This window comes from Rhinichthys klamathensis, unplaced genomic scaffold, assembly GCF_029890125.1.
Source record: "Rhinichthys klamathensis goyatoka isolate OS25496 unplaced genomic scaffold, OSU_Roscu_1.1 h1tg000004l_1, whole genome shotgun sequence".
Classification (NCBI taxonomy): Eukaryota; Metazoa; Chordata; class Actinopteri; order Cypriniformes; family Leuciscidae; genus Rhinichthys; species Rhinichthys klamathensis.
Window position 1 is genome coordinate 6703712 of NW_026606557.1, and position 14280 is coordinate 6717991.

The window sequence follows — 14280 nt, forward strand, 5'->3', positions numbered from 1 at the left end:
CAATCACAAAATCCATCCTTGAGCTTGAGTATTTAAAGCGACAGACGAAAAAATGACAGCTCGCTTATAATAAACAAAACGATATTGTTTGCTGAAGTGAACGGCAATATAATTATCGCTCTTGGTGCGAACGAGCCTTTAATTCACAGACAAATGTGTGTGTGGAATGATGGACACTTCAAAATCTAAAAAAAATCGTACATATTGCATAGAATATAGTGTTTAGTGAGTCATTTGGGACACAACTAAGGTCTTTTTTCAACAAGTCGCAACAATTTTTCAGATATGAAGCTGAATTTATTTCAACATTATCAATGGAATGTGAAGAGATCAGATATTAATCCGTTACAAACAACAACAAAAAAACATTACAGTGTACCAAACTTAATGCTCTCCCAACGTCCAGCCTCTTTTAGCTGATCCAAAAATAATGGAAGAGGTTCTTAAACAGCTTGAACAGGAAATGAAGCTTCATTAGTTCCCAGAACTTCCCACAGAGCAACGACCTACAGAACAGGAAAGAGAGAGAGAGAAAAAAGTTAATATTGATTTGAGACCACACACAAACATTTAAGCTTTTTTAAAAGAACATAAAAAAACAATGCACAGCACTTTGTGCTCATAAATTGATAATAATGCACTGTGTGGATGGAAAAGCTGATTTCAGGACATTTGCAAGCTAGGATAATTGTATTCTGGAGAAGGTCACAGGCTTTTAAGAACAAAACAAGATTATCTTTTTTTGTATTTAATACCCGAGACATCCACACTTGTTCCAGATATTTAGAGATTTTCATATTAAACAATGTTGTTGATCACAGGGTTGGTGCAATCTTTAGTGGAACGAGGCAATATTTCATTTTATACAGACTTGTCAGCAGAATTAAATCAGTTGTTTTAATACATTCACTTCAAGATGTTGCACTCAGCCCAAACAAAGGCTAACTGAATCTTTTAAAGCAGGCAGCAAACTGTCATCACTCAGGCAAAACCAAGACCTCAAAAATACATCAAAACAATTTGGACCCTATGATAACTTAGGTCTCTTGAAAAACCAGGCCTTGTTTTTTTCCAGTAATAGTGTTTTAAACAGCTAAAATAAAAGTATGCATAAGTACGAGGCGCACCATGCTTCAATAAGCAGAGCGTAGAGTCTAGAGCTCCTCGTGGCCATGTGGCGAGAGGTCAATGTTGGTCGGCTCCTGGCACACTGCAGGAGTGGTGAACTCCATCAGATATTCACAGCGACTCGGCTCCGACGTCGAGGTCACCACCGTCTCCTTCCCACAGGTCAGCTTCACCTACCACACAAAGATGCACTTAGCAGAATAACTCCTAGTATGAATGGCACGGTGGAAGCAATAAAAGAAATAGTACTTACTGTAGTTGATCTACTTGGACCTTGCCAGCACCCAGTGCCTTGCTCGTATTTCATCACCAAGTACTTATTATTTTCAGGCCCTGACCAGCTTCCCCATGACCTGCAAACATGAGCTCATTAAAGACGGTCAAAAACGCTCACGTCATGAGACTACAAATAACGTGGCAAAAACTGTTTAACCTGTTATAAGGTGATTTGCTGATCTCAGTGGGTTTAAGCTGGTTTCCAAGCCTTACCAATCAGGTGTTTAGCTGGTTGGTAAAGATGTTACATTTTAAATGAAAGCTTACACCAGTAAAATGGGCAATATTAAAGGGATACTCCACTTTTATTTGGAAATAGGCTTATTTTACAACTCCCCCAGAGTTAAACTGTTGAGTTTTACCGTTTTTGAATCCATTCAGCCGATCTCCGGTTCTGGCGGTACAACTTTTAGCATAGCTTAGCATACATCATTGAAGTGGACAAGACCATTAGCATTTCTCAAAAAAAAAGACCAAAGTGTTTCGATATTTTTCCTATTTAAAACTTGACTCTTCTGTAGTTACATCGTGCACTAAGACCGACGGAAAATGTAAAGTTGCGATTTTCTAGGCTGATATGGCTAGGAACTATACTCTCATTCCTGCGTAATAATCAAGAAACTTCACTGCCGTACCATGAGTGCAGCAGGCGCAGGCACTTAGTCCCGGTCACGTTGGAAGTTAAAGAGCTGGGGACTATTTTCAGGCGCTGCGTCATATCATTACGCCTGCTGCACTCATGGTACGGCAGTAAAGTTTCTTGATTATTACGCAGGAATGAGAGTATAGTTCCTAGCCATATCAGCCTAGAAAATCGCAACTTTACATTTTCCGTCGGTCTTAGTGCACGATGTAACTACAGAAGAGTCAAGTTTTAAATAGGAAAAATATCGAAACACTTTGGTCTTTTTTTTGAGAAATGCTAATGGTCTTGTCCACTTCAATGATGTATGCTAAGCTATGCTAAAAGTGGTACCGCCAGAACCAGAGATCGGCTGAATTGATTCAAAAACAGTAAAACTCAACAGTTTAACTCTGGGGGAGTTGTAAAATAAGCCTATTTCCAAAAAAAGTGGAGTATCCCTTTAAAAGCTCTATATTGTTGTCTAAAAGATTTCTGTCGTCGTCTGGATGTCAGACAAAGGCAGGCGACACAGACAAAGGCGACAGGTAAATGCTATGTAGCATTGCAAGATGTCGTAGGAGATTTAGCCTCTTAGGCCGCGTGGCGTTTCTGTTATCACTTCAGAGTTCCTACCGGTGGTGCGAATGCAATCAGGAAAATGGCCCTAGGGGGAAATTCTGTTCTCGGGGGACCTTCCTGGTGGCTAGTTCCCAGAACTGACTTCCTATAACTACCTGCTGCAAAAGCCCCTACTGATGCATCAAATATACAGTATGAAAAACGGGATTTTCTACAATTAACAGATAACATTTAACAGTGTTATTATTGTGATTTAACATTTAGATTCATTTTAAATGAGTGTTTGAAAATGGCAAAGGTAAAGGAAAAGAGCATGAACATTTAAACATCAAATATCCGTCGATACAAACAAGTAAAATTGCTAATATCAACCAATAAGGCACATTTACTACCATTCAACCGTTTGGGGTGTGTAAGACTTTTTAATGTTCTCGAAAAAAATGTTCTCAAAAGTCTCACTAAGGACGCATTTATTTGACCAAAAATACAGTGAAAAAGAAAAAGGAAAAAAGAAAGAGTAATATTGTGAAATATTATTACAATTTAAAAACACCTGTTTTCTATTATCTTTAAAAATGTAATTTATTCCTGTGATCAAAGCTGAATTTTCAGCATCATTACTCTAGTCTTCACTTAGTCACATGACCCTTCAGAAATAATTTTAATATACCAATTTGCTGCTCAAGAAACATTTTTTATAACTATCAATATTGAACTAACTAAAGTTCAAAAGAACAGCATTTATTTGAAATCTTTTGTAAAATAAAAATCTTTACTGTTACTTTTGATCAATTTAATGCATCTTTGCTAAAAAACTCTTCATTTTTCACTCTTTTATACTAACCAAAACCTTCTAAAACTACCTCGTCTTTTTTTTTTAATGTTTTTTCCCCCTAATGTCGCTTACCCAAGGTTGGTCTCTGAGCCTCCATACTTGGGTTTCTGTGAAACCCGATTAAAAGGACAGAGTCTGTAGATGTACCTGAAGGCAAACCAAACACACAAGTCAACATAAAAATCAATCACAGCTAGGGCTGCACAATAAATAATTTTAGCACCGATCTCACGATGTGTGCATCCACGATAATCGCATGAGGACGTGCTATGTCAAGTGGATCGTAGTTGATCTGTACGCATGTGACTTTGATGAATTGCTAAGTTTAACCATCATAGAGTGAAAGTTTATCATTTGCATTTGTTTTAGGTCCTGTCAGTTTAAACATTCAAGCGATTTTAAGCCATTCGAGTGCAATAAGACGCCAAAGAGAACTGATTACGGAACTCGCACGCTGTCTTCTGTTCTGAACGCTGAATTCTGTTCACTTCCGCCTCTATTTGTGCTTGAACGGACACATACACACAAAACTATATTAAAATACCAATCTTGGAGAGTGTCCTCGTAAACACAGTAAACAATTGACAAAGAAAATGGATGCATATCGTTGAATTGGATCCGTGTTTTAGCTCTTAAAGTGACAGCAGCCTATTATACCTGCTGCTGAGTCAATCAATCAAATGTTAATCAAACAACAAAATATTGTGGCTTTAACAAAGATTAATTATATTGAATTTATACAGTGAAGAAGTCTAAGCAGTGTTGTTTTACATTTGATTTATATTCAATATCTGTACCTGAATAGTTAGATTTAGTTGAAAAACATAGGCTAAAGTACTGTTTATTTCATTTCTATCTTTGCTCTATTGTTTTTTTTATCTAATGCTTGTAATTTGTTTATTTTTTTTCTATGCAGATTCCCTCCCTAAAATCACCTCAATCATTCCTTCCAAATAGAGCTAATCAAATCATCTGGTGAAACGGCTTTCATATAACAATATATACAGAAAAACTAAATATTGCAACATGTCAATATTTCAACACCGTGCAGCCCTAATCAAGGCACAAAAATATCATTGCAAAAGCTAGTTTCACTTACTCGCTAGTGGGAAGTTCGTAGCACTGGCTGTACAAGTAAGTGAACTCCGCATTAGGGCCGAAATCAAAGGACAGCTCTTTTTCAATATTTCTGCAACACAATAAAAGGACAATTCAACACAGTGCTCAGTAGCAGGGCCCACCGCACACCAGCATCAGAGAACGCTGCAAATACATCGAATTCAAAGACACAGAAACGTAGGAGACAAACGCAAGGTTTTGCGAAAGTGATGCAACCACAAGTTGAGAAAACGCATACAATGACCAATGAGAATTCCAGGTGCATACAAAAAAAACAGTTCACTGCTTATTTTAGCCGTTTCCTGGAAGACTGTAGTATTGAACAAACCTGATTTGATCATCCATCTCCCGAAGAGCTTTCTCAGCCTCCTCAAAGTCATCTCTGGTCTTCTGAGCAGCTGTGAACCAGAGAACAGTTGGTCAGCAGAAGGAAACGAAGAACAACTGACTAAAACGGATCAAGCACAGTCGTATTTCTCTGTAATGCATCAACAAACGGCCGTTGAACCAACCATCGATGAGGACCTGGGTGTCCGCATCATAGGGTGGCATGGCTTCCTCGTCGTCTTGACTTTTTTCGGGAGTACTAACGGTGGGCGGCGCCTGCACAACACACAGCCACGCTCAAATGAAGACATGTATTTTTACACCTGCACAGTACGGTGAGCATGAGTTATGACACGCTATGTTGTAAGACCTTTGCCATTGTGCCTTAGGACGCGAGTTAAAGGTTAAGGACGTTAAATGTCAAGCAGCGAAGTGTTAATAGAAGACTCAAAATGTCACTGCGGATGTAAACATCACTGAGGTTAATGCTTGCACAGGTTTTCTGTGTGATATACCCTCTCACCTTATCATCCTCTTCATGATAATCATCTTCTTCATCGTCATCCTCGTCCTCTTCCTCAGAGACGTCTTCTTCCGGGTACGGCTCGTTGTCTACAACTGGCTCCTTCACTTCATCTGGAGGCGTTTCTACTGGAGCAGGTTCTTCAGACAGGGACTGAGAGACAATGGAGGAACAGACATTAAAATGCACGTTAATGGGTCATTTTATGGTCAAGATCAGTGTTTTTTTTTTTTACTCAAATTTGGGTGATTTTATCATTATAAAGCAATTAATTAAACATAAAAAAGAAATACAATTTAACTAAATTAAAAGACAAAAGTACAAAATAACTAATCTAAGTAACTACACCACTGTTCAAACATTTGGGAATATTGTTTGGAAAGAAATCAATACTTTTATTCAGCAAGGACACATTCAATTGATCAAAAGTGACAGTAAAGACTTCAACATTGTTGCAAAGGATTTCTATTTCAAATAAATGCTGTTCTTTTGAATTTACTTTTCTTCAAATAAACATGCATCAAGATCTCCACACAAATATTAAGCAGCACAACTGTTTTCAACATTGATGATAATAAATCTTTTGAATCTTATGATAACAAACTTTTGAATGGTAGTGTAAATAACTAGCTTACTTTTGATTTTCAATGTTAATTACATGTTATAGTTTATCTAACAGAAGACACTTAACATGACATGCCTGCTTCTTCTCTACTGACCTCTGAGTGGTACTTTTCTTTAATATTGGTCCAAACACTCTCAAATGTTGATGTGTCCACCTGCTCAGTTCCTCCCAGCAGTCCCTGAATAAATCACAAAGCATAAATCAGAACTAGTGGCAAATGAGTCAAACCACGGACGACGTGCTAAGTGAGCTGAACTGTATGAAGTTCAGTGAACTTCTGAACTGTATGAATGGCGTTCGTGGTTTGATTAGTCGAGACTGTTTTCCAAAGATGGCTCCTGTCTGTATACACGAAGTGGACTGTCTTCATTAAATATCTTCTTATTAAACGGTCTGTACACTTACAAAGTTCTCAATGCTTCGTTTTGCGTGTAGGGACCCTCATTATATTACTGTGTTCGTGTGGGGCTATTTTGAGCCTTGTTAGTGGTATAAACTAGCGATTTCTTTTTACTTATTAAATGCCCCCATTACTAGCGTTATACGCTAAACAGTTTTTAGAGATAAAACTCTTAACATTCGATTATCATGAAAACAAATCTCAGAGAACGGCTGACTAGGTACCAATGTTTTATTAGACCAAAGGTTCATTTTGCGCCGGAGTTCTCCTTTAAATTAAAAGCGACTTACATAAGAACAAAGCATTCATCATATTTAACATAAATGGTTCATACAGCGTTATTTTTGGTACATAGTAATCTGTAAATATTCTTATTTTCTCATTGGTTTTCTCAAAGTGATAACATGCGCTTATATGATGAGAAGAAACCTAAAATGCACTATAAACTGCGTATATTTACATCTGGCACATCAGTTTGATACTGTAAATGTGGTTGGATGTTGCATGGTCAGAAAACATCAAAGTACAGTCTAATTTAAATATTTTTTTTTTTACTTTATCTGTTGCTGATTGGAACACGCACTATACTTAGTTTTGCGCAATGAAAATGTGCGCCTTGAATTAATTAGTGTTCGACAATCACTAAACTTTTGCCATGAAAGCACTCTGCTTGTATGATACATTTTTTTTTTTTAGAAATTCTTAATGTTATATTTCAGAAAAATGAATAGGGCAATAGTTTGGAAACACAAATGTTATTTCCATACTTCTCCAGACCTGGACATTTCCAAACTGCGTAGGAACCGTGATGTAATGGCTGGTGCATTTTGACTGAGAAATGCAAAAATACCTGGGCCTCAGTTTCAGTAAGTGTGCCATCAGCATCTGGGTCCAATTCAGCATGGGACTGAAGCTCAGAGACAGACACACTGACACGCAGAGACAACGTGTTATTTTATATCCATTCTCTATACACACAATCAGAGAGAAGAACCATACTCATTGGCACTTACAAGCCATCTGCATTGTCATCCAGCTCCAAAAATGCTTCTGCCATTTTGGCTTTGTCCTTTTCCAAGCGAATAGCTGCCTTTTGCTCTGGAATAAAGTTAAAACACATATTAGACTTACATTAATGAGGAATCTCAGATGAAATGAGCTTGCAAACAAAACACCATAAAGTCATTACTTAGGGTGTATATGAATATAAATATCGTGAAAACTATGAGAATGGTTTTAAGAGATATGCATTTGATTTGACTATTAAACATCTGCACTTACCTTCCCAGGCCTTAAGGTGGCGCTCTTTAGCTTCCTTCTCAGGCTGCTCTGCAGTCTCTTTCACTGTCCTCAGCGCTTCAACTTTCTCCTCAAGCTGTTTCTTATTTTCCTGCATATCAGTCACTTTAACCTACAGAAGAGACACAGCATTTTACACTGACCAAAATTCACTGACACAATATGGCTTTTTAAAAAACTGCAGTATATACAAGAAATAATTCAGTGCTGGAACTGGATGATTCCTGTTGGATGTGAGAGCCATAAAAGCAAATATGTGGGCAAAGCATTTTGAAATCCTGGACTTTTATTTTTGTTCATACAAAGCAAATGTTACCTGCTTTTCTTGTTGCCCCTTCTTGGCTTCCTCAATGAGCTGCTGTTTCAGGAGAAAGCCCTCTTTAGTGACCTCAGCCATCTTCTGCAGAACCTCCCTCTCTTTACGTCCCAGTTCCCTGAAAACCAATCAAAATATTTAAATTTGTTTGTTTATATAGTCACTGTATTGAATCATAAGTGAAAAGGGAAAGTAAAGCAATGTAATGTGCGGCTATGTAACCCATGTTCTCATAAAAACTAATCGTGCTATGTATTTATTTATACAAAACATTTCTATTGTCAAAAACATTGTTTGCAAAACCTCTTCTTAAAGGGTTAGTTGACCCAAAAATTTAAATGATCTCATAATTTACTCGCCCTGAAGCCATCCTAGTTGTATATGACTTTCTTCTTTCTTCTGCCAAACACAATGGGAGTTATATTAAACAAATATCCTGGCTCTTCCAAGCTTTTAATGGGAGTGAATGGTGGCTTAGATTTTAAAGCCCAAAAAAGCACATCCGTTCATCATAAAACTAATCCATACGACTTCAGAGGGTTAATAAAGGCCTTCTGAAGCAAAGCGATGCGTTTTTCTAAGAAAAAATATCCATATTTATAGCTTCATAGACTAATAATAACTGGCTTCCAGTAATGGCCAATGAGAGTCGAGTTCCGGTCGAAGAGTGACCTCTGACCCGACGCATTGACGAATGCGGAAGAGAGGGTAGAGCAAAACAAAACGCCGGTCACAAATTAGAAGTCTAAAATTTCAATATAAGAGAAGAGGAGCTTGAGTTTGTTGCCCAGTCCTATTTGTTGAACTGCAAGAGGCGTCTACTCTCACCTAAGCTTATGTTACTCCTACATCATACGTCATGTGTCAGGTCAGAGGTCACTCAACTCAACTCGCATGCTGCCGTTACCGGAAACCAGTGATTATAGTTTATAAAGTTATAAATATGGATATTTTTCTTACAAAAACGCCTTTAGAAGGCCTCTATTAACCCCCTGGAGTCGTATTTATGATGGACGGAAGTGCTTTTTTGGGCTTCAAAATCTAAGCTACCATTCACTGCCATTAAAAAAGCTTGGAAGAGCCAGGATATTTTTTAATATAACTCTGTGTTTGGCTGAAAGAAGAAACTCATATAAACCTAGGATGGCTTGAGGGTGAGTAAATTATGAAATACATTTCATTTTTGGGTGAACTAACCATTTAGAGGAAACTATCAGGGCCTTAACAGCTAGAAGGCGTGTTATTTACCATCTAAAGCTAATATATACACTTAAAGGAGAACTCCGGCGCAAAATGAACCTTTGGTCTAATTACACATTGTTACCTAGTCAACCGTTATCTGAGATTTGTTTTCATGATTATCGAATGTAAATAGTTTTATCTCTAAAAACAGTTTAGCCTATAAAGCTAGTATAACGCTAGTATATTGGGCATAGTGTAATGACAAATAAAAATCGCTTGTTAATACCACTAACAAGGCTCAAAATAGCCCCACACTAACACGGTAGCATAATGAGGGTCCCTACCTTCAAACCGAAGCATTGAGAACTTTGTCAGTGTCCAGACAGTTTAATAAGAAGATATTTTAAACATACAGTCAACTTCGCGTATACAGGCAGAAGCCATCTTTGAAATACAGTCTTTACCAGTCGATCTACGAATGCCGATCCAAGTGCGCTGGTGAGAATGTGAACGAGCTATAAGTTGTGATAAGGTGAGCGCGAACAGCAGGCTTGGATCGGCGTTCGTAGATCGACTGGTAGAGACTGTATTTCAAAGATGGCTTCTGCCTGTATACGCGAAGTTGACTGTATGTTTAAAATATCTTGACAAAGTTCTCAATGCTTCGGTTTGAAGGTAGGGACCCTCATTATGCTACCGTGTTAGTGTGGGGCTATTTTGAGCCTTGTTAGTGGTATTAACAAGCGATTTTTATTTGTCATACACTATGCCCAATATACTAGCGTTATACTAGCTTTATAGGCTAAACTGTTTGTAGAGATAAAACTATTTACATTCGATAATCATGAAAACAAATCTCAGATAACGGTTGACTAGGTAACAATGTGTAATTAGACCAAAGGTTCATTTTGCGCCGGAGTTCTCCTTTAAGATGATTAAAACTGAAAATGAGCTGCTGCTGCTATGCAAAGTTGGACTATTTTAACAAGGCATCTTAACATGTTGGAACAAGGGCTGCTGAAACGACATTGAGACGCGGCACAATGGCCAAGGACTTTCGTCTGGTGCATGAGTATGCATTGAAGTGCAAGGACGTGTCCTGTGTGAACGACTCCTAATGTGATTCTCCCTGGAAAGCAATTACATTTGGATCAAAACTCACTTGCAGGTATTTTCACATTTGGCTCCGCTGTTGTACTCATCAGTAGTATCGCAGCAATCTGCGGGGAGCAAAAATGTTAAATGCAATGCCATTTAATTCCATTCGGCGAAAGACTGCTGAGGAGACACATCCAGATGCAGAGTCATCTTACCACAGATGCCATCATTAATACGGGAGGATGGGATAAAGGTGGGCCTGTAACCAGCATTGGTGCAATGGAAGCTGCCATTCGGACAAGCAGCAGTGCCTGATGACAGACATGAACAACTGTCATGCACATCATCTCCATGACACCATCAAACTATAATTTATCATCACTTTCTACCCGGCATTGACTTAGCACAGAGGATAGACAATTCTGACATCTGATGTCCTGTGATGTACTTGCCCTCATGCCCCATAGGCTTTTTTTCTTGCACAGAAAGAAGATACTTAGCAGGATGTCCAAACAGTTTTTTCCCCTCACACGATGAAAGTGAATGGGGACCAGAAGCAACCATGGTCTACATTTACTTTTATTGTATGAAAAAGAACAGCTTGTGTATCCTGTTTGATACAGTTTGTGTTCTATGCAAGAAAGAGAGGGTCTGAATTGTCATTATTTGGTGCACCCTACGGCTTATCACTTTGCACACTTTATCCAAATACACTAACGTTGTAAATGTATTTATTAATCTAGAAATGTACATACTTTGTTCTGCTTTTTAGCAAAACATTTTAACCAATGAGTTTTGTTTTTGAGTGTCACGCAAAGCATGTTTGAGTTCAATGTGTCTTAAATTATGAACTACATTTTAAAAATGAGCTCTGTCAATACCTGGCTCATCTGAACCATCTTTGCAGTCACAGTAGTCATCATTCACTCGGTCAAAAGGAATGGTGCGTGATCCATCGAGACAGGTGAAAGGCTTGTTCTCCTCATAAAACTGTTTCTCTTTATGCATTTAAACAAAAGAAAGTAAGAGTTAAACAAGTTAAGCCAGTGAAGCCAAAACCAGTGCACGTTTAATAGAGAATCTGCAATATATGATATGACTTTACTTGTCAGTGGTACTCCTCGTGGCCGTTGAATCTCTACAGGTGTCCCCAAGCTGACAGCAAAGACCAAAGTCAACAGCAGGTGTATGCAGGTCATGATGCCTTGAGAAATGAGGGATAAATGCAAACTCCCACTAGAGGCGCGTGACCTTGGAGCAAAGAATGCACAATGTATTGTTCAACTGAACACAGAGAATCTAATCCCATCATAAATATAATTCTCATACAAATGGTTTTTAAAAAAACGACTAAAAACATTAACATTTATATGAGATAAGTCCGTCTTTAAAATGTCTTATTCGCAGCATCCTAGTTAATTCAATTTGAAATGGCTTCCGCACACACGGCCAACTGATCATTACTGAAATTCTCCCTTATCTGAAATGATAAACAATACAGTATCACGATAGCAAGTAAGACGTTTTAATAAACATCGCGTACATCAAATATGTGATTGAAGAATTAGTCAAAGAAATCTAAAAAAAAATCATTGTACAACAGTAACTCATTACTTACTTCCGAGAGCGCTCCTGCACCCAGTGTGTTACGTCACCAAGATGAGCGGTGTTCTCATATGATTGGTGGACTGGATTCATGTGGTGGAGTACAGCATTGTGGGTAATGCAGTCATTGAAAAACACACCACCGATTTCCAAGATTTATCTAGTGTGTGTGTGTGTGTGTGTGTGTGTGTGTGTGTGTGTGTGTGTGTGTGTGTGTGTGTGTGTGTGTGTGTGTGTGTGTAAAACATCGATAATATGGTTCATAATATATCAATATACGCGTCCCACGGTATTTAAATACAGACAGATTATGCTTCCAACACTGACAGGAATAAATGCCATTACACAATTTTAAACATTATCATGTTAAAATATACAGGAATGCTATAATTCCTTAAAAAAAAAAAGTCTAAAAGGACTGAGTGTTTGAAAACAAGCGTGTTCACGTGACGTGCGTAAGGCGCGAGGTTTTCTCAATTCTCAGTGAGACCGAGTGAGACAGACTGAGAAGGTTAACGTTGTATTTTGCTCTTTTAAACTTGTTCTGTCTAAAAAGTTGTGATTTTTTTCTACAAAAAAATAACGTTTGTAAGGATATATAAGTTTGTAATATTTTGGGAGATTCATATCGTGGACGTTTCTCCCACAGTTTCAGGACCTTAGCTGTCGTTACATTTACCAGTTGGCTGTGGCCTGATTACAGTAATCAAGGTCAAAGGTGGATAAGAGAAGGCCATGAGGATGGAACAGGAACAGTAACATGCAGGTGAGTGACATTTATGGTAAGAGTAAATATTGGATTTTATGTACAGTAGCCTATCCATCTACCCCTTGCATACAACGGTTAGGGTTTAGTCCCAGTTGTAACATGTAATAAGAGCAGCACATTGTAATAAAGTTCAATTATAATACACACACACACACACACACACACACACACACACACACACACAATAAACAGTGAGATTACATGTCTTAAATATGACATTACTCTTACATTTATATTAATATCATATACTTATTATATTCATATTATATACTATAGTAAATATATATGGTAATTGTTTTATTTGAAATGAAAAAAGTCACAGGACATATACAGGTTCAGAGTGTATAAAATAATAAGCTAATAAAATGTTGAACTAAAAATAATGAAACCACTATGTCTATTTTTAACAATAATATACAGTAATTTAACAACTGCATATTAAGAATGTTAGTCTCTAAATATTGTCAGTCTGTAGGGGTCAGTAAAGTGTCACTGTTGAGCAAAGCAGCCTGTACTGCATATCATAACTGCCATTTTTGCTGAGTACCATTTCATTCTATAAGCAGATGGTTGCTAAATATTTTAAATAGTGTTCACTGTCACGAGTTGTATAATGATGATACACACAAATCAGCCTCATTGCATGCTGCTATTACTGTAATATGAGGCTGGACATGGAAAAAAAAGAAAACAGAAAAGTACAGATATTGCATTTATTAGAAAAATCGTCCTTTATTTGTATTTTCAACACACTTTACAGTACTGAACAGTGAAAGAAAAAAATATACTGGTATATATTTATATATTTGTGTTTTTATATATAGCCGTTTGCTTATTAAATGCATTTTATTCACAAAATGACAACTCAGTTCTCTCAGAGGAAAACCTTTCATAAAAATAATATAATATAAAATAACTTGGACACATTATACACATTACAGCAATATAATGTACAAATCTTACAATCATTTTCCTGTGTTTTCTTTTTCATTTATATTATTACCATAACCTGTGAACAAGTAACGTATTATTTAAAGCCCAGAGAATAATTTCATTGGAGAGTCTCATGAGGCATGACTTTAAAGTACAAAGAAAAACTATTCTCTGATTAAGCCACGTCATCTTTCTGACTGTCTCTTGGTCATTAACCTCACAGAAGTATTTAAAACCCCTATTAAAAGCCTTTACAGTGCAGATTATTGACACAGAGGAGCTGATGTTGCTCAGAGCTTTAGCAGGAAATGGCATTGAGGACCAAAAAGACGACGTTTGGGCCAAGCCATTTAAAGTGCTCACCCTGTGCCATGCCATACCATTCCCCTCGATATCAGCCATCTCACAACACCTTTCTACAGACAAAATAAAGTGCTGGTTAAGACAAGTTTTAGAAATAACTGATGATTAGTCTGTTTTCCAATACAATTCAAATATTCACATTTAAAGGTGATGGGAGGTTGACTAAAATCCCCCAAATGAATGGCAGGGGAAATGACAGGAGAAAGAAAGGGGAAGGCGGGGGTTGCCCATGAAATTCCACAATTCAACTACAGTTCATTACAACTAAAAGTGACTCA

The 14280-nt window shown here is 37.5% G+C and overlaps 1 protein-coding gene across 1 annotated transcript; it reads right to left on the reverse strand.

The window, feature by feature from the left end:
• Positions 1-275: 275 nt before the first annotated feature.
• Positions 276-11604, reverse strand: prkcsh (protein kinase C substrate 80K-H). The gene is made up of 17 exons (XM_056252906.1): positions 11438-11604; positions 11214-11330; positions 10548-10643; positions 10397-10454; positions 8053-8170; positions 7719-7848; positions 7451-7535; positions 7288-7366; positions 6132-6215; positions 5413-5565; positions 5075-5165; positions 4891-4960; positions 4543-4632; positions 3516-3590; positions 1382-1481; positions 1128-1301; positions 276-506 (listed from the first exon to the last, which is right to left on the reverse strand). The coding sequence occupies exons 1-16, from the start codon at positions 11529-11531 to the stop codon at positions 1155-1157; spliced, it is 1587 nt and encodes a 528-aa protein (XP_056108881.1). The 5' UTR covers positions 11532-11604; the 3' UTR covers positions 276-506; positions 1128-1154.
• Between the last annotated feature and the right edge of the window lie 2676 nt (positions 11605-14280).